Here is a 19284-nt window from a genome sequence, read left to right on the forward strand (position 1 = left end):
TTCTCTTACTGTACAAACAAGGCTGGGTGTGTGTTGCCCGGAGGAGAGAGTGTATTACATATCTTGGGTGTGGTTGTTTGGAGGGTTTTTTCACTAACATCTTTTATACAACAGAAAGATTATTACCATTATATGTCGGACACATGACTCAACTGTCAACGAGATTAAACGGACACATTTTCCTCCCATGTGATACAACAGGCCGGAGAGATTAGGCAGTGGTGTTAAAAATTCAAGGGCATGCTGGGAAGTGGTCCTATCCCTGAGCAAAGTCCTGCCTCCATTATAACAGTGGCACAAAAGACGGTTAGTGGGAAACAAAAGCTCAAACAGAAGAACCTTTTTAACATGCAGGAGTGGAAAAAGATGACAGCAGCATGTGCAAATTAGGAAAGCAGTTTTACCTCCTACTCACCAGAGCACATGTAAATGCACATTTTTTTGACCACATGACTGTTTTACTGACCTGCCAACGTCTTCAGATCTGCTCCTGCACATAACAATGGCCACTTTACACTGAGGGTTGCCTGCACCTGTGTCGAGCAAAAAAGACATGTCGTGTTAATTTCATATTGATGTTTTGTGGTGTAATGAACAATGGGATGATTCAGTCTGGGTCTGTCCTTAACCATTCTGTGACCCCTGAGGATGGAAACTGAGGGCTGCTGAATAGGAAGTTACAAAGTTGGGATGTGATGAGAACATCCAGCTGAGGTTTTGGTTTCTTCAGCTGGACTCTTTGTTGGGGAGAAAATAAATATTAGCTTGAGTGTATGTACTGGAAATATACACACCCACTAGAGGGCAACATCATATACATCTTTTCATTTTCACAGGATATTACACAAACTAACCACAGCGTCAATGTTAAAATGCAGCATTTAAATGGAATTTCCCTGGGTGGAAGTCCTTTTTCAGTAAATCTCCTGTGGCCTTTGGCTAAGACCGGGTGACCATTGGTCTGCCTTCCTGTTTATATTTCTGCCCAAGTGGCAAAAGCATCCCCTGAGGACATGACATGTGGACAGCAGACGGCTACACAAGAGACATCGGATGCCTTTGAATATTCACAGCATGAGAATCACAGCGTATGAAAACAAAAAACAAAGAGCATGACAGATGTTCAGTTGTTGGACTCCTCCTTTGATATTAGACTTTTAAACGAACCAGAATAATGATTATCCTGATTGTAACCAAGCGAAACAAACTGCATCCAAACCCCGGGTTTGGAGGAGCCCGTTTAGCCTGAGGGACAGTTGTGTTTTCATGTGAATTCTTACATAAGAAATATGGCCCATGATGTAAAAGGTGAGCCACGCTGTAATGCCACTGCTGTGTCTGAACATGTTCCGCCACAGGAATGATAATAAACCAGCTCAGTGATCCGTGTTCCCGTGAACATCGTTGTTATTCATTTAAAGAAAAAAAAAAAAGCCCCATCATTTTGGCATGTCATTGTCAAAATTCAATGCATATTTCTTGGCAAAACAAGTGAATATAAAAATCACTAAAACCAGCTTATTTGTCTTATTTTTGCTCGTCTAGACAGAGAGCTGTGTAATCTGACAAACACAAGCTGAGAGGACACAGCTTTCATAACAAAAAACCAAAAAAAGCAAAACAGACAGACATAAATCTTTGAGAGACAAGTATTTAAAATGTAATGTTTAGTCATTAGGAGCTTAGCTAATGTTGTTGAGGTTGATACAAAATGCAAACAACCACATCCTAAAAGAAACCAAAAGAGCCTGTATGTAGCTGACCGCAATAAACACAATGAGAGGAGTAATAAATAGGACCAAGATGAGTCTCTATGGATGTTATTTTATACCCTTTTATTCCTTCCTTTCTTGCACAGACACACATGAAAGCCAACCACTGAGTCACTCTTTGCATAAATGTAGAGAAATCACCATCTTTTCCAGCTTATCTGGGAATACAAACAACTTCTTTGTACTGCACCTTGCTTAGTGCACTCAACGAAACACAAAATGGAATTACAGCATTTTTGCATGCCTTAGTCATCCTTATAGTAAAATAAAAATACAGTGGAAAAAACACACACACACACACACCCACTGCACACACGCACACACACGTGCATGGACTGCTACGTGGAGAAGTGAAGGCGCTCCTAAAGTGTCAGCACTGAAGGCAGCTGGGCGGGTTATATGGCAGAGCGGTCAGACACTGCAGTCCTGCAGCACTACACTCCAAGGACACACAAGTGTTTGTGTTCAGACAACTGGATTAACACTATCGACTGGAAAAGCCACAAGAAAAGACACACCAGGTAAGAATAAACTTCTAAACACTCGTGTTATTTATTCACCAACTGCAAAACTATTCAAAATATGACAAAGAGGTCTTTCTTATGTTGTATTTACACACTTCTATGCTTCATGTATGAATAAACTGACTATATTTTAACATTTAATTCATTACAAAGTGATAAAATGCAGAGTATGTTGCTGTTTTTATCCACTAGTCAAAGGTTCATTTCAGATTAACAGTCAAAGTCCTGGAGATGTTTTATGGTGTTATTATAACCATACTGAAGCAACGATAACACGCTAAACTAAGGCTGTTAGTCATAACGTTACCTTCCTAAAATAACTGCCCAAATCACTTTTAGAAAAAAAAATTACTTTTTTGCCTAAATCATCAAATACTCAGTTTTTGGTGTTTCCTGAAAAATCTGTGTGAGAGAGAGAGAAGAAAAAAACATTAGGCAGGTGATGATATTTATCTGCTGCTGTTCATGGTCCTTTGTTTTGTTTTACACAAGTTTTAGGACTAAAGTTGGTCATTTTAAATATATGTACATATGTTTTAATCAAAACCACAGTTGTCAGGCTTAAAGGGCTTTCATCCAAGTGAAAACAGTAAAAGTTTAGTTTTTTCTCCAGGAACAAATAAGAATTCATTATAATCTGATCTCAGCCTACCAACATACGTCAAGTCATCATAAAGAAAATACTCAAGATGTAACTGGAAGGCTTTTGGAAAAAAAGAAAGGAAAAAAAAACCCCACAAGATAACAGACATTACCTTCTCTTTCAATTCAGATCATTACGCTCAAGTACTACTTTTTAAACCTATTTTGTGGCAACATCCAAATGACTTTCTCTACATTTAACCTTTCCAAAGTGATTCATCACCATGTATTAGATCATCCTCTGCATTTTTCAGTGAAAATCCAGTGTTAATCCTATATTTAATTCACTGATAATGTAGATATTCAGAACAGTTCAAAGTAAAGTCAAAGGTTTTTTATATCAGAAAAAGACATAACATGCTGCACACTTTTAATACCCCTCAGCCAGAATGAACAGACAGACGACAAAACAATTACAATGCCCGTCTGGCCAGAGTTGGCTGAGGGGAAAAAACTGAGGAAAAGGGAGTTTTTCAGTAAAATGCAACAATAAGTCAACATAAATGACGCATCTACAAATACTGTCATTGATTAAACTCCATGGGTTTTACTGGTGAATCAATGTTGTAGAAGATGATGTTTTCATGTTTACTATGGAGCCTCTGAACGTCCAAATGCGTCATATCTGATGACCATGAAAAGATAATAAACTGGATTTTACATCAATTATTTACATGTATTGATACAACAAATGGTTCAAAAACTATTAAACTTTTTATATCAGTAGATGTTTTTGGTCACAGGAGGCAGTTATAAACCTAAATGAGTTAGTGATATATTCTGAAATAATATGCAAATCCATTTACTTTGTTGTATGTATGTTTGTTGTATGCATTTGTAAAGCCACAATATCTATAATAGCTAATAACATAAAAAGTGATTGACCAACACCACTGCCAGTCCATATGAAGTACAGCTGTTGACAGCTGTGGAATACTTGACATATTTTTGCGTGTTCCTCTGAACATCTGCTTCACTAACTCCTGCTCCTCCCATGTGGGACATAATGATTCATTATATAACAAACCTGGAGGGCTTTCATAAAATGCCTGTTGTCATCAACTGAAGAAATGTAAATCACCAAAATTAATGTGAGGTGAAAAATATTCTGCACATTGTATCTTGAGCCAGGAATTATTTCACCAGTCGTGTAATGAGTTCAACCTCTGGATTAAAGGGATAGTTAAAAGTACACAAGAGTAAAATACAAAACAGGATCTAATTAATGCGATTGTAAATTTAAACTTGTTATAATGCAAAAAAGGTTTTCAAGGGGCAATGAGAAACACTTCAAGCAGGAAAAGATCATGTGGAATTGATAAGAGATGGGACTAAACACGTACATCCTTATCTCATTCAGTAGCTACAGGACTGGACTGTTTGACTCTTCAGTAGAAAAAGTAGTTCATGCAAAACACAACAGAGTCTGGATCAAAGTCTCACTTCAGAAGGATGTCCTGTTACACCAGCACAAACCATATACAGAATAAAAGCAGCATCCTGGATTCACAGCTGGCCAGGAACCAGATTGCTGCATGCCATCGTCATCATCTCTCCCCATATTTCCTAACGCGCGTCACTTTTAAAAGCCTCCTTTAGGCAAAAAACAATCAATCATTTAAAGAAGGAAGACAGTTCATGGGGCGGGTGTACAATAGGAAATGTGTATCTGTGTTCAGATAAGGTTTATGAGCAGTAAGCATATTGTCCTACATGACGTTTACATGTAACCAGTTTGATGAACAGCTTCTATGAACATCAGTGTTTCTGCTTTACATGTTATTAACTACTCACTGGGATTAAATATGTGCTGATTACTTTATATCTGATTCTAATTCAACTGAAAAGCGAATTACTGATGAGGTAAGTTTGTTTCACTGTGGGTCAGTGAAGCCAGTGAACACAGTCCAGACAGACGGAGCTTAAGCCATTAGTGAAACCATGCAGAGATTCAGTTGAAGCAGAAGAAAAACAGGACTCACTTTTCCTGTTTCTAATCAAAGCTTACATGTTTACAGATGCATTCCTCATCTATTATGTCTAACACAGATTAACACATTCATTATATTGCATACTTTACACCATGCACAATGAAGAAGGGGTAAGGTAACATGATTCTGCCTGAAACAGTATTAACTTAAATGTTGCTCTGTTTTTTGTTTTTTTATGTGCAGCAAAAATGGAAGACTACGAGTACCATGATCATGATGACTTCAATGACACGTATGATTATGACTACCACACTGTTTGTGACAAAGAAACGGTACGTTCCTTTGGCAGCGTCTTCCTCCCGGTCATCTACGCTGTGGCTCTGGTGGTGGGCCTGGCGGGGAACGCCCTCGTAGTGGTGGTCTACACATCACGGTTGAGACTACGGACCCTGACGGACATGTGCATCCTTAACCTTGCGATTTCAGACCTCCTGCTCCTCTTCACCCTGCCCTTCTGGGCGGCCGATGCTGTCCACGGTTGGAGGTTGGGGTCAGCTGCATGCAAGTTCACCTCCTTCCTCTACAGCACCAACTTCAGCTGTGGCATGCTGCTGCTGGCGTGCATTAGTGTGGATCGCTACCGTGCTGTTGCACAAATGACAGGAGGCAGGAATGGGATGGGTCCCCAGGTGAGGAGACAGTGGGTCCTGGTGTGTGTGGGACTGTGGGCTGCAGCCAGCTTCCTGGGCCTTCCAGAGCTCATTTTCTCCACGGTCAAACACTCCCACCACAGGATGGCCTGTACTGAGGTGTACCCGCCCAGCATGGCCCGACCTGCGAAGGCCGCCCTGGAGTTGCTGGAGGTGATCCTTCGGTTCTTGCTTCCTTTTTTGGTCATGGTGGTGTGCTACTGCTGGGTCGGCCGGGCCCTGAGCAGAGCAGCTGGGGTGCGGAGAGAGCGCAAATGGCGGGCCCTGCGTGTCCTGCTGGCTGTGGTGGCGGTGTTCCTGCTCACCCAGCTGCCGTACAACGTGGTCAAGCTGTGCCGAGCGCTGGACGTCATCTACCTCCTTGTGACCGAGTGCGAAGTCAGCAAAGGCCTGGACCGTGCTCTTCAGATCACAGAGAGCCTGGCGCTTTCCCACGCCTGCATTAACCCGCTCCTCTACGCCTTCATGGGGTCCTCCTTCAGGGGACACGTCCTCAAGGCTGCAAAGCACTTTGGACAGCGGATCAGTGGACACCCGAGAAATGTCACCGAGGAGCCAGCGGTGGAGATAGCGCTCAACAATCGCACCCAGACGCAATCGCACTCTGGTTCAGAAGACCAGGACACCAGCACCTTTACTATTTAAAACTAAAGCAATTATCTACTGTTCCTGAACGCACCTCTACACATGTATTTATCTCCATATTATTCCTACCCTTTGACATAGACATCTATAGCCATAAATATTGTTTCTCCATGTAGTATCTATATGGACATTGACTTTATATGCACTAACTGAGCATTGTATTTTGTACAAATTATGTATTTTGTTAAATAAAAGAATAAAGATTTTAAGTATCCAACATCTGCTGCAATTAAACGCAGCTGAGAACGTGTTCCTCTGTGACAATCCAATTCAACCTTACAGCCTGTAGTGTCTTCGAAGAGATCATCTGCATCTCATTTCACTGCATCCCGTGGCTTCGAGTTGGGATGAGCGATGGCTTAATTGCACAGTGGGTGATCCACTGAATCAAACAGTATTTGGCAAACAAACAGAACAACACACAGCAGGAAGGACCCCACCATCCCATCAAAGTGAGGAACAGTATTGGTGACATGTTCCTCTGAGGAGCTACAAGAACTCATTGTTGTCATTCATACATAACTTGTTATTTCAATGATCTGGGTTTAAAAGAGCTAATGGTTTGCAGTGGAGTGTGATTCATAGTATTATTTTATAACATGTTTAACATTTCACTGGGACAAATACTTTCTCCGAATACAACAAAGGGAGACTTTTATTGTGTCCCCTTTGAGTGTCTCTGGTGCCATCGCATTATGTCTGAGACAGAAAAAAGGCGCCTAACCTCTCCAACAGAATATCAGATACCAGCACAAAGCAATGGATGGCAACAGCCCAACAGTGTCTTATTCAGGCCTGTTTACATGAAGCGATGATACAAAAGGCTCAGATCTTTTTGGCTAAAGCCACAGAGAGCTTGTCAACATCTTTAAACAACAAATTCAGTGTTTACCTTTCATCAGCTTACACTACCTTAGTCTTAGTCTTTCACTGTAATGGATTAGAGCCCAGATTTGTAGGAGTAAGACGCTCCAAATTAGGTGTGTCTGAGGCTATTTTAAGAGGCATAGGAATGACTAAAACGAATAAAAACTCAGTCTGACTCAAATGTACATCAGTCTTCTTAAACAGCACTTTATCAAGTTATTATTAAAATACAGTATGAGTCTCAGAATTTTAACCCATAAAAACCCAGTGCTACTTTAGTGGCAAACACAAAAAGGAATTTACATGTTTAATCACCATTTATGATAATATTATTCTCTGTATTTTGCATTTTTTGTGTGAAAATCAGGTATTTTCCTATATTTAATTCACTGATCATGTAGATCAGGGGTGGGCTATCCTGGTCCTATTGGGCCGGTATCCTGCATGTTTTAGATGCATCCCTCTTCCAACACACCTGGTTCACATGATAAGCCTATCATCAAGCTCTGCAGAAGCCTGATAATGACCTTCAGGTGTGCTGGAAGAGGGAAACATCTAAAACATGCAGGATACTGGCCCTCGAAGACCAGGATTGCCCACCCCTGATGTAGATGCTCATAAAAGCTCAGATTAAAGTTGAGGGCGATTATGTCAGAAATAGAGAAAACTGAAAAAAAGTGACTTTATCAGCAAAATATATCATTAACTGAACATAAAGCAAGTGTCAACAACCACAGTCATTTGTCAGACTACACAGCTTTCACTGGTAAATCAATGTTGTAATAGATGACAGTGTTTCCGCGTTCACTATTTAGCCTCTGAACGTCCAAATGGGTCATATCTAATGACAACGAAAAGACGACAAACTGCATTTTACACCAATTATTTACATGGATTGATAAAATTAGCAGATATACAGGTATTAAACATTTTAGATTAGTAGATGCTTTTGGATGCCAGGGGTTGTTTGGGTCTTTATGGGTTATACTATATGAACACTGTCCTTACCAGTCCTGACGTGGTTTAATAATTACAGGCCTTTGGTTTAGAGATTACAGACTGTAGATCTGGGAAGCATTAAGTCTACCCTTATGCCTATGGGGGCAGCCTTATAGCTTCCATGCCCTAGAATTACCCTGGTAACTTCCTATGTTGGAGTTTGCCCCAAACAACTTCAGTGGCAAAAGTGAAAGCAGAACTCTGCATCTTTCCATAGTGCATGTGGACTACAGGCAACATTTTTCCTTAAGCACGTGGGCCTGCATTTCCCGTAAGTTTATGCTACAGCGGGTTATTTCGTGACGAGAAGCAACCATGTGAAGACAGCCTCTGCCCAAATGTAGCGTTAGCATGGTAATTACAGTGGTAAATACAGTGCAAAAGCAGCATAAAAAAAGACAAATGAAAGAAATCTAAAGACATGAGCAGCTTTTCTTTCAGTTTCTCTTAGAGAAATGATGATAAAATATGTGAACACATGCTTCTTTAGGGGACGCCGCATGACCTTGGGCGACTGATTGGGAAACACCCTCAACATTTCAACGAGCAGCTGGCAGTGGATACTTCACTGACATTTGGAAAGTCTGAGTCGCCAGACCTTTGCTGTTACGTGACAAAAGTTCTGTAGTTCTACTTCCACTTTGTTGTTAATTTGTGACGGACGTTTGCCTGGATACAATGACTCACTGCAGGGAATCAAAACATGCTCTAAGAACATGGGTTGCCAGTATCCACAACTCAAATCATAGCAAGTAAATGGTAACCAATACCAAGCATACTTTCCAGTGAAGATGAATTTATTATGATAGAACCTCATGAAACCAGAATGTGTACTCCACCGGGGATTTTACTCCTACGTAAAAGAGTAATGTGAAGAAGAGGGATTCACACATGGAGAAAAACTATGAATGTTTGTTGGTAAACCATAATACTTCAAGCTTTCAGTGGGAAGAAGGAATTCAGTGCAGATTGAAAACACAACGGGCCACTGTTTTCCTTTAAGCTCGAAGTTAAAACCTCAGACCACGTCTGTGTCAAACAAAACATCTGGAATATCTTTCAGCTCAGGGAGATTGAGATCAGAGGTACATGATTATTTAGAAAGATTAGTACAAGTTTGGATAACATCTGCCAATTAAATAATATTTTACAATATTTGTCAGTTAACCAGTAGAGTTCCTCTTTTCTCTTAGGAGAAATTATGTTGTGATTTTTCACTAGATTCATAATAAAAAAAATAAACTCTAAAGAACCAGTGAAGAAAATAAAAGTCTACTGACATCATGAGTCACAAATTATTCACACTATGCTTTTATGTTTCCACAATGACATAATGAGTTTAAAGGACGTTTATTTTACTTCCTCAAACTATCTTGTAAAAAAATGTATCTAAAACTAGTATTGCCCTTTGGTTTTTCTTCCCAGTTCAACCTTCTGGAAAATTAAAGACACACAGCAGGATATTTTTCACGGTGAAATGACACAGGTTTTTAGGCTCATCAAGTTGTTTACGCTACATGACACTTATTGAAAGAGTCATGAGCTCTTTTTTCTTGTGCATATGTTAGCAGTTTAGGTAAACATTCATCTCTGTAGCACTTTGTTACTGCAACACCCTGGGTGTGTATACACTCCTGTCACAATGAAAAAGTTCATGAGGATATGACAAACCAAAACCTTTTCAGATTTACCAATTAAAAAAAGAAAAAAAAACCCACTCCAAGACTTGGTACACAAAGGCCTCCTTTTCTTAAGTTAAAGGAATACTGTAATGTAATAGTCACAAAACATGTTCTGAGTTCTTTGTGGGATATTAAACACCTTTTTATTATAAGGCTAATGGAAAAAGAAATGTACATACCGCTACTCCACCATTTCTTGCCGTTGATGACATAACTTTCTCCATCCCTGTGAAGAGTACACTCCATGTTGGTAGCATCGCTGGAGGCCACATCTGGCTCTGAAAAAGGGACCATAAGTCAGATTTCAATACACTAAACCATGTTTAAATCCTTTATTTAAAAGACACTAAGTTAGATTTAGTACGTTTTACACCTTCCCCGCTGGGTTTGCCAAAATTCCGAAATAAAACAAAAGTGCATTAGTGATATTTTTACATGTGATTCGTGCCAGAACATGTCAGACATAAAAAATAGTTTATCAGTGCAAGATGGGGGTCCCTGTTCTTCATCATCTAGAGTAACAAATCAATGAAGCTGGTGACAAAACACATCCCCAAAGCACTACTTACTGCAATTTGTGTGTACAAAAACCACGGGAGGTTCACACCCACCGTAATCACCTCTGGCAACAGTATGCTGTTGTATCCAGGCAGTATGCAAACCAAAGTGAAACACAACAGGGAGAAATTACTCAGAGTGAACTGGTGTTTTCTTATAAGCGTGTAGAGTTTTGAAATAAGCTGTTTACAGAGTTGATAGGAGTCATGCTGGGCGTAATATGGCCCATTTAAGCTGATTACCATCCATGGAGTGTTTAGCTGCAAACCACAATAAATAATTTATGAACGGCTTTTGGAACCGGACATAACATCGATTCTGAAAGGTTATTGCATTAAACATCCAAATGCCCCCTGCCGTGTGGTTAATTACAGAACTTCTTCAATTACAGACAATGTGGCGTTCTCTATAATCATGACATGTTAATGATAGTACCTGTCATACAGAAACAGGAGCGGATCTCCCCTTTGAGCAGAGGCTGCAGCCATGTTCTCTTCTGTTCCTCACTGCCAAACATGTGGAGCACCTCCATATTTCCTGTATCTGTGGAAAAACGGTTTTAATTATACTGTTGTACATCCTGAGGCCTGCTTTCATTTTTTTAGTTTTAGATAATTCTGCTCTTCTTTGGAAGCCTATTCAAAAATCTACTAAATGAATCCAAAATATATGGTTGTTAAATTCTGAGAGGGTAGGAAAAAGAGACAGAAGGCCGCAGAGGCATGATCCACAATGGAAAAATGTAGATTAAAGACGAATCAAAGCGTAAGTCATGTAACTGTCAAATGGACTTGTGTAAGTAACTTGTGTAGTGACTTTTACCAGGAGCCTGGCAGTTGAAGACCTCAGGGGCAAAGAGGCAACGTCCAGTTTCCTCTGCAATAAAGGCATAGTCCAGCTGACTGAGACCACTGACCGAAGGCAGGAACAGGTTCCACAGCCCGCCCTCCCTTGCTTTCGCCTGGACACAGATACATAATCGATGCTTTGCACACATGGATTTAACCTCAAACTTGGCCTTTTTTGTTTAGTTTTCTTTCTTTTTATTGAGCTGATGAAAAAAAGTGAATTTCTCCTTGGTGATTAATAAAGTTGGTCTGTAAATGTATATTCTTCCAAATGAAACCATTGTAAAGTTAATGATTAACACATTTTGATGTGATCCCAATAATCAGTAATTACTTCTTACAGATGACTATCACATACCAGAATCCATATGGATAATGTTTCTGCTGGGCCTTTGAGGAAAAAGACTCTGTTTTTATTACCCCACCTCCTCGAAGGGGAGACAAGGGGTATTGTTTTTGGTTTGGTTTGTTTGTTCATTTGTTAACACTCTAGCAGAAAAACTATTGGTTGAATTCATACCAAATTTGATTTATAGATTTCCAGTGACCCATAATAGATCTGATTACATTTTGGGAAAAGTAAGTCAAAGTTTAAATTATTTTATGAACTTCTAAAATCTTTTTCTTCTCCCGTTTACTTATAATGGGCGAAATTTCAAATGTCTATATAAACATCAATTTTGTTTCAATTTACTTCAACCTTAACACATATATAGGGACAACAGTTATAAATCACTCTATTTTAAAGCTGAAGCATAAAGTATTTTTTTCACATTTTGGGTAATTTTTTTTTTTTTTTTTCAAAATTTTTTCCCCCACCATTTATATAACACTGTGGTACTCCGTCATGATAAAGGACAGGGAAATCAGTCAAAAAAAAAAAGCATCCATAAAACATTTGTCATTTCTAATGAACGCATTCTGAAAATGTCTTTTTTTACTTGTTCTAATAAATGAATGCCATTGAGCACCTGATTAAACTTGCTGTGGGTTAAAATTTTGAGCTGGGGGGGTGAAGGTTAGAGTCTGTGACCCTGAAATAATATCAAGTAAATCAAAACAGAGAAAAGTCATGAAAACATACTGTGCATTTATTTTTTCAACTTCATAAGCAACAAAACGTCAAGGGGTGGGGTTTGTTGTGCCTGGTACCACTTGTTTTATTTAAAATTGTTTGCATACGTTACCTTCAGATCTTCTATAACTGGGGGAGTGTGCCACCTCTGAGGAGAATGAGCGTGCTTGACGTAGTACTCAGCAACTTCCTGGAGCAAAACAACACACATTCCAAAGTATGTTGGTGGACAGGTCAGAGAACCCAATTTAATTTGACTCTTACTAAACTTTGCCATGAAAAATAAAAATGTATGTGTTGATGCAGCGGCAAAGCCATATCTGTAGTCAAGTGTTTGTGGTATCGAGGTGGATTTTCCTTTTTCCTATCTGCTAAATTGTTCTACATATAATAATGAAACAACATTTGCATGCCATCTCTGAGCATCCCGTTGCTGCTCACTATTAGGAACCCTGTGATGCCCTGCCAACAGTAACTTTTGTGCGCAGTGAAACTTATGTAATCTAGTGACCCTTTGTTTTTTCAAATTAATTCATTCTAATTGCATGAATGAACTATTGTGCTTTGTTGAATCCTTTCATGTCCTTCTGAGCAAACAAAATTCCTTTATCTCTGGCATGGGCACTGACCTCCTGAGCAGGAAGAATGTATTGTCTCATGAAGTCTTTGACCTGCTGGAGAACAGCCTGGCCTTTAGCTGTCTGAAGGAACAGTTGGTCTTCTGTTGGAGCTGTGAAAGACCTGGAAAAAAAAAAAAGACACTTAAAAGTAAACAGGGAAAATCGGAAGCTGCCGGATGCCAAATTCCTGTGGTGGCTGGCTTAACTTTAGACAACAGGTGGATTTGACTCAGTTTCTGGCTGAACACGGTACGGATCTAAAGCAAAACATGCAATTAACAACAGTCGTGCTTGACTGTTTTAATCACATTCTATTAATTCTAACACAAACATCAGGCTTCCTTAAAAATGTGTTACTGAAGGATTGTTTTGATCAACAGCCTATCCCACTCATCATCAGAATCTGCTGTAAATGAATAACTATAACTACAACCAACCTCTGAGCAAGCTGCAAGGCAATCTTAGCTAAAGGCTCCACACACTGGCCAAACAGAGCTGCATTTGGAGCACTGGCATTACCCAGTAGGTGGCGAGCATACACACCCTGATGGATTAAAAAAAAAAAAAAAAAAGAAGTGTGAGAAACCGTGCTTCATCCCTGTGTAATCACGAAGACAAACATAAACCATTAAGCAGGTGTTGAAGGTGTGCCTACAGTGCAACACTGCTATTAACTTCCAAAATACATGATTCGAGCACACAAACCTGGGCGATTCCTGCCATTTTAAAGACAGACAGAGCCAAGTAGAAATTCAGCCCTGGCAACCCAGACGATATCCCTCGGCAGCGGCAGTAAATGGAAACGACGTCTTCCACAGATGGGATACCTGTTCATTAATGCAAGGTCAGGGAGTGAAAAGACACACAGTAATGAAGACATTAGCCCTGTACCATTTACTAGGGCTTGACAAGACAATTTGTGTCAAAGCTTTCTTGTTCAACAAAAATTCAAAACACAATCTGTTTGTTGTAAATGGTGTAGTCATTGTGAACATGTTTCTCTAGTAATTATTTGTCATTACGCCAGGAGGTATTGTGATCATTTTGCTTTGTGTGTTTGCGTGTTTGTTTGTTTGTTAGCAAGATAACTCAAAAAGTTATGGATGGATTTTCATGAAATTTTCAGGAAATGTTGATACTGGCAAAAGGCAAAATGATTACATTTTGGTGGAGATGGGGGGGGCACCATTACAAGTGCTGCTTTCTACTGTTGCTGTTTGTTGATATTGTACAAATAATGTGTATAGTGTAAATAAAAAGACAGCAAACTAATTTTTCTTAAGTTCATGTAGACAGGCTAATCCTGAATGAAACTGACATTTATTACAATGAGATTTTTTTTATTACAACTCTCTGGCTGTATCACTGAGCCATAACTGTTGTTTTTACCTTCTATTCCTTTTAAACTGCCTAATGTGTTGATGATGTTGAAGCCTGTGGGCCAGTAGAGAGGCATGAGGAAGTAGGCCAGGTCGGCTATGGGCTGCCCAGTGGTAGACAGCTCCCAGTCTAACACTGCTATGACGCGGGCCTAAACAGAAGAATATATTTGGTAAAGATTTGTAGGAAACCGTGGCAGTTTGGGGCAAAAAACTGCCAGGAAGTTGTACCTCGGTTGGATGGAATATCATGTTTTCCAGCCGGAAATCTCCATGGACAAGCGTTACTTCGTTATCGTCCGCTGGCAAGTTCTTCATTAGCCAATCAGAAAGCCCGTTCATGTCTGGAATATCTCTGTGCGCTGCTGCGTTGTACTGCTTTGTCCAGGTGGACACCTGTAGGTACAGAATTCACCTCTGAATATCACAGCTCTTCAACCTTTGAGGCAGTGTGTTCAGTTAATTTGATTCCTTGTCTAAAAATGTAACACCTCACCTGTCTCCTACAGTATCCTGGTCCTTTCCCATATCCTTCAAGTTTCAGTGACGTCAATGACAATGAGTGCAGTTTTGCCAGCACTTCCACTGCTGCCACATATAGAGCTGTTCTCTCTGCTGCAGTCACTTCAGGCAGCCTGGGATCCCTGAATATACGCCCCTGCAACAAACAGTATTACCATTTTAATTACATCCCCCCCAAAAATAGTTGGAAATATATAAACACATTTAGAGGTCTGGGCCTTTCAGTGAAAAATCATTTTACCAAATTCAATAAAAAAGACAACAGTTTTCAAAAAACACAAAAACTGAATAAATACAACAATGAATGATGCAACATGAACTGAAAATAGAAGTAAAACTTTATTTATTCATTACTTTATTTATTTTATTTTTATTTAACCAGAAAAGTCCTATTGAGATTGAGATCTCTTTTACAAGGGTTTAATTAAAAGGTATTAACCTCATAAAATAAAAAATAATTTACCTATGCACTTGCAGTTCTAACAAAAAATGAAGTGGGGGAAAAAAAAAAACATGAAACTATATCAACTATGAACTATATCAACTCTGATTCAGGCATGACAGGTGTGTGAGCAAGCAAACAAACATAGGTGAGTCCAAATTTCATCTTTTATCATTAAAACATAGAGCAAAGGTCATTAGGCACTTGTGGCTGGTGATCTCATACTTCTGTGAAATTTGGCCTCAGTGATACAAACCTTTATATGCTCCATTATGTAAAACTCAGTTCCAATGACATCATTATCCGTGCAGTGTAAGAGAGGCTGGGGAACAGGGAAACCCGCTGAGAACAGGGCCCTCTGCACCCGATACTCCCTGTCCACCTGGAAACCGTCACAGAAAACATTTCTATACTGATTTAGGCTTTGATAATATAATATAATATAATATAATATAATATAATATAATATAATATAATATAATATAATATAATATTGATCCCACAATGGTAATATTCACGGTCAAGGGAGCAACATAATAAAGTGCAAGAAAAAAATGTGCATGCATATAATTGTGCAAAAGACAAACAATATAAAATAGTAACAACAGTAGTAATAAAACTCTATAGACTATATACATATTTAAGTGTAGAACTGCATTATGTCAGATGGTAGGAGATGAGACACAAACAGAATACGTTTGTTTGTACGTTTTGTTGATATTATGTTGGTAAAATTCTAATTGTGTGCAAGGTTAATCTTAATGGTCTAGACCAGGGGTGTCAAACTCATTTTAGTTTACGGGCCACATTCAGTCCAACATGATCTTAAGTGGCCTGGACCAGTAAACATAATAATGAAAAAAGTAAAATTACATCATGAAAGTGTTTTAATCTACAAAGCTTCATTAAAAATCTGAATAACATCAACAACCTGAAATGTCTTGTGAAAAATAAGTGCAATTTTAACAATATTATGCCTCAGTTTATCATTTATACATGTATATTACAACTTACAGATCAGAGTGGATCTATAAATACGTAAAACATTTAGTAACAGGCTGAATATTGATAAATCGCACTTACTTTTTTTAAAGACATTTCAGGTTGGTCATATTTGTTCAGGTTATTCACATTTAGTGTGAAAGGATAGTTTATAAATGTAAACATTTGTATGGAATATTGCTTTTTACACTGAAACAAAAAAGAAAAAATTAGAGTTGTCATTATTTCTAGGTTATTATCATGGTATTTTATAGTTCTAATCCACTTTAGATCATATTGGTCTGTATGTGTACTATGAACTTAAAATGTTTTAACGTCATTTATTGTTAATATCTTCAGTGCAACTTTTTCAATTCAAAAATTCATCCCACCGGCCGCATTGGACCCTTTGGTCTAGAGCACAGGTGTCAAACATGCAGCCCGGGGCCAAATCCAGCCCGCCAAAGGGTCCAGTCCGGCCCTGCAGGATGAATTTATGAAATGCAAAAATTATGCTGATGATATTAACAATCCTTTTAGTTCAGGTTCCACATTCAGACCAATTCAACCTCAAGTGGGTCAAACCAGTAAAGTAGTATCATAATAATATATAAATAATGACAACTCCAAATATTTCTCTTTGTAAATGTAAATATTTTCATGTATTTACACTAAAATAAAGTATAATTTTGCCAAAAAAATGTGAATAACCTGAAATGTCTTAAGAGAAGTAAGTTCAACTTTAACAATATTCTGTCTGTTATTAAATGTTTTGTGTATTTGTAGATCCACTGTGATCTGTAAGTTATAATGTACATGTGTAAATGACAAACTGAGGCATAATATTGTTAAAATTACACTTATTTTTTCAGTTTGTTCATGTTATTCACATCTTTTCAAATGATACTTTGTAGATGTAAACCTGTTCATAATGTAAATTAACTTTTTTTGCTCTAAAATAAAGACAAAAACAAAACATTTTTTTGACAGAGAGATTAAAAGTAACTTATCAGAGGGCAGCAAATTGATTAAGGTCTTCACAGGAGCTTACGAACACACACCCACTAAGATTGTGTCTAAATTATATCAGGGTCTACAAAAATGTAACGGTGTGAATTCATTTTACATTAAATCAAAATGGGAATCTGAATTGAATATTACTCTGTCTGAAAGTGAGTGGCATTCTATGTGCAAAACACAGCTAACATCCACCAGCTCTAAAGGTTGGAGAGAATTTGGCTGGAAAAACCTCATTCGCTTCTTTATTACACAAAATATTAAAAGCAAACAATTGGGAAAACAGCAGCAATGCTGGAGAGGATGTGGTCACATGAATGCCAACCACTCGCATATCTTTTGGACATCTTTAAAAATGCAAATGTTTTGGAACCATATTGTTCAGACAATGAAGAATATTTTAAATTATAAAATTTCTATGGACCCCCAGGCTATCTACCTTGGTCTAATACCTGATGACATAATTAAAAGAGAAGACACTTACTTGTTTAAAATTTTAATTCTTGCCTGCAAAAAGGTAGTCACAAGGAACTGGTTAAAAAGTGACCCTCTATGACCACAACAATGGCTGGACATTATAGAAGAAATATATATACCATGGAAAAATTAACATTTCAACTGAGGATTAAGATGGGAACTTTTAAGCGAAGATGGGAGAAATGGATCATATTCAAGGACACAAATTCTTGATATCAGATTAAGTACGGAAAAGCAGTTGAATGTATAAGGAAAAACATCCCCCCTTGTTGTATTGTGAAGTTTCTTTTTTTTTTATCTATCTATCTATCTATCTATCTATCTATCTATCTATCTATCTATCTATCTATCTATCTATTAGTTTGTGTTGTTTCTGCACTGTAAAAGTGATTTAAAACATTAAAATAAAGAGTATTAAAAAAATAAATAAAGACAAAAATTTGGAGTTGACATTATTTATGTAATAACAACCCTCCCTCCATTCCATTTATGTTGTCCATCACTGTCCATATGCATCACTGTCTATAGGCACTATATTTATATATCTTAAACTGCACCTGTCCAAATCTGTATATATTCAAATCCATATTTATATTTTTATATTTATAACCATTGCACTACATTCATATCAAACCGCATTTGCACTCTCCTTTTAAACACTTTTACTCAAATTTATATGACTGTTTTTGTTTTATGTGTATGTTTATGTGTATATTTTGCTGCTGACAACACTGTGAATTTCCCCATTGTGGGATCAATAAAGGAATATCTTATCTTATCTTATTTATATATAATTATGTTTTTATTTTACTGGTTTGGCCCATTTCTGATCAAATTTAGCTGAATGTGGCCCCTTAAATAAAATAAGTTTGACACCCCTGATTTAGAGAAAAACATACTTTCAGTGACAGTCACTTATGCCAAATCTTTACATGTATCAGTGAGGTGTCTCCCCCTGCTGGAGAAGCATTACAGCTGCACACATGACTAATACAAACAAGTTTAAAGTTCAACAGAGTTGTCTAGTTGTTGGTTTTTACCTTGTGAGCGCCTGGCAGCAGCTCACCCGGTGGTTTCTTCCTCAGAACATAGCTCCTTGAAGGTGTCTGGACTAAGAAAGTAGGATTGGACTGCCCAGAGCTAAGGAAACAGCAGACAACAGTTAGCTAAAATGTTATTAGTGACATGCTAACTAACCATGACTAGACCACAGTAGGTTTTCGTAGCTCCTTCATTTCTCATAAACCACTGAAGACCTCCATCTTACCTGTACTGTCTGACTGTTAGGGTCCCATTATTTGACACCAGTGACTTGACAGTGAGGTATCGTTGAAGCTTGTCGACATTAAATACATGTTGCTGCCTTACAGGAGTTGTCTGGTCTTCCATTTCTCTGTTTGATTAATCATTTCCAGGTGCAGTAAACCTTAGCTTTGTTGATAGTTGGTTTCCAGACGGACCGTTTATGAATGCACACACCCAACGTAACGTCCTTAATTTCCTTTTACTAGTCTTGGTTTTGCATATAATTTCAACAAAAACCGCATTTTATACACTTAAAATGACGCTAAAATATTCTTTAGCTAAACCCAA

At 38.2% G+C, this 19284-nt stretch overlaps 2 protein-coding genes across 3 annotated transcripts in view; one reads left to right on the forward strand and one right to left on the reverse strand.

Annotated features, from left to right (window-relative positions):
- acad11 (acyl-CoA dehydrogenase family, member 11) overlaps window positions 1-19260 on the reverse strand; it is a 28151-nt gene extending 8891 nt beyond the window's left edge. The window contains exons 1-14 of the mRNA XM_030123816.1: window positions 18959-19260; window positions 18732-18831; window positions 15473-15598; window positions 14749-14910; window positions 14484-14648; window positions 14263-14404; window positions 13579-13700; window positions 13311-13417; window positions 12883-12994; window positions 12366-12443; window positions 11153-11291; window positions 10766-10873; window positions 9952-10050; window positions 467-533 (exon numbers count right to left, since the gene is read on the reverse strand). Coding sequence (XP_029979676.1) covers window positions 467-533; window positions 9952-10050; window positions 10766-10873; window positions 11153-11291; window positions 12366-12443; window positions 12883-12994; window positions 13311-13417; window positions 13579-13700; window positions 14263-14404; window positions 14484-14648; window positions 14749-14910; window positions 15473-15598; window positions 18732-18831; window positions 18959-19080 — 1649 coding nt within the window. The 5' untranslated portion in view covers window positions 19081-19260. The remainder of the gene's footprint in view (window positions 1-466; window positions 534-9951; window positions 10051-10765; window positions 10874-11152; window positions 11292-12365; window positions 12444-12882; window positions 12995-13310; window positions 13418-13578; window positions 13701-14262; window positions 14405-14483; window positions 14649-14748; window positions 14911-15472; window positions 15599-18731; window positions 18832-18958) is intronic.
- ackr4b (atypical chemokine receptor 4b) lies at window positions 2127-6458 on the forward strand. Of its 2 annotated transcripts, none has more exons than XM_030123819.1 (2): window positions 2127-2293; window positions 5113-6458. In XM_030123819.1, the coding sequence occupies exon 2, from the start codon at window positions 5118-5120 to the stop codon at window positions 6222-6224; it is 1107 nt and encodes a 368-aa protein (XP_029979679.1). In that variant the 5' UTR covers window positions 2127-2293; window positions 5113-5117; the 3' UTR covers window positions 6225-6458. The 2 variants fall into 2 exon arrangements, with proteins under 2 accessions (XP_029979679.1, XP_029979680.1); XM_030123820.1 differs by having other exon boundaries at window positions 2132-2293; window positions 5116-6458.
- Window positions 19261-19284: the final 24 nt, after the last annotated feature.

This window comes from Sphaeramia orbicularis, chromosome 20 (genome assembly GCF_902148855.1).
Source record: "Sphaeramia orbicularis chromosome 20, fSphaOr1.1, whole genome shotgun sequence".
NCBI classification, from domain to species: domain Eukaryota; kingdom Metazoa; phylum Chordata; class Actinopteri; order Kurtiformes; family Apogonidae; genus Sphaeramia; species Sphaeramia orbicularis.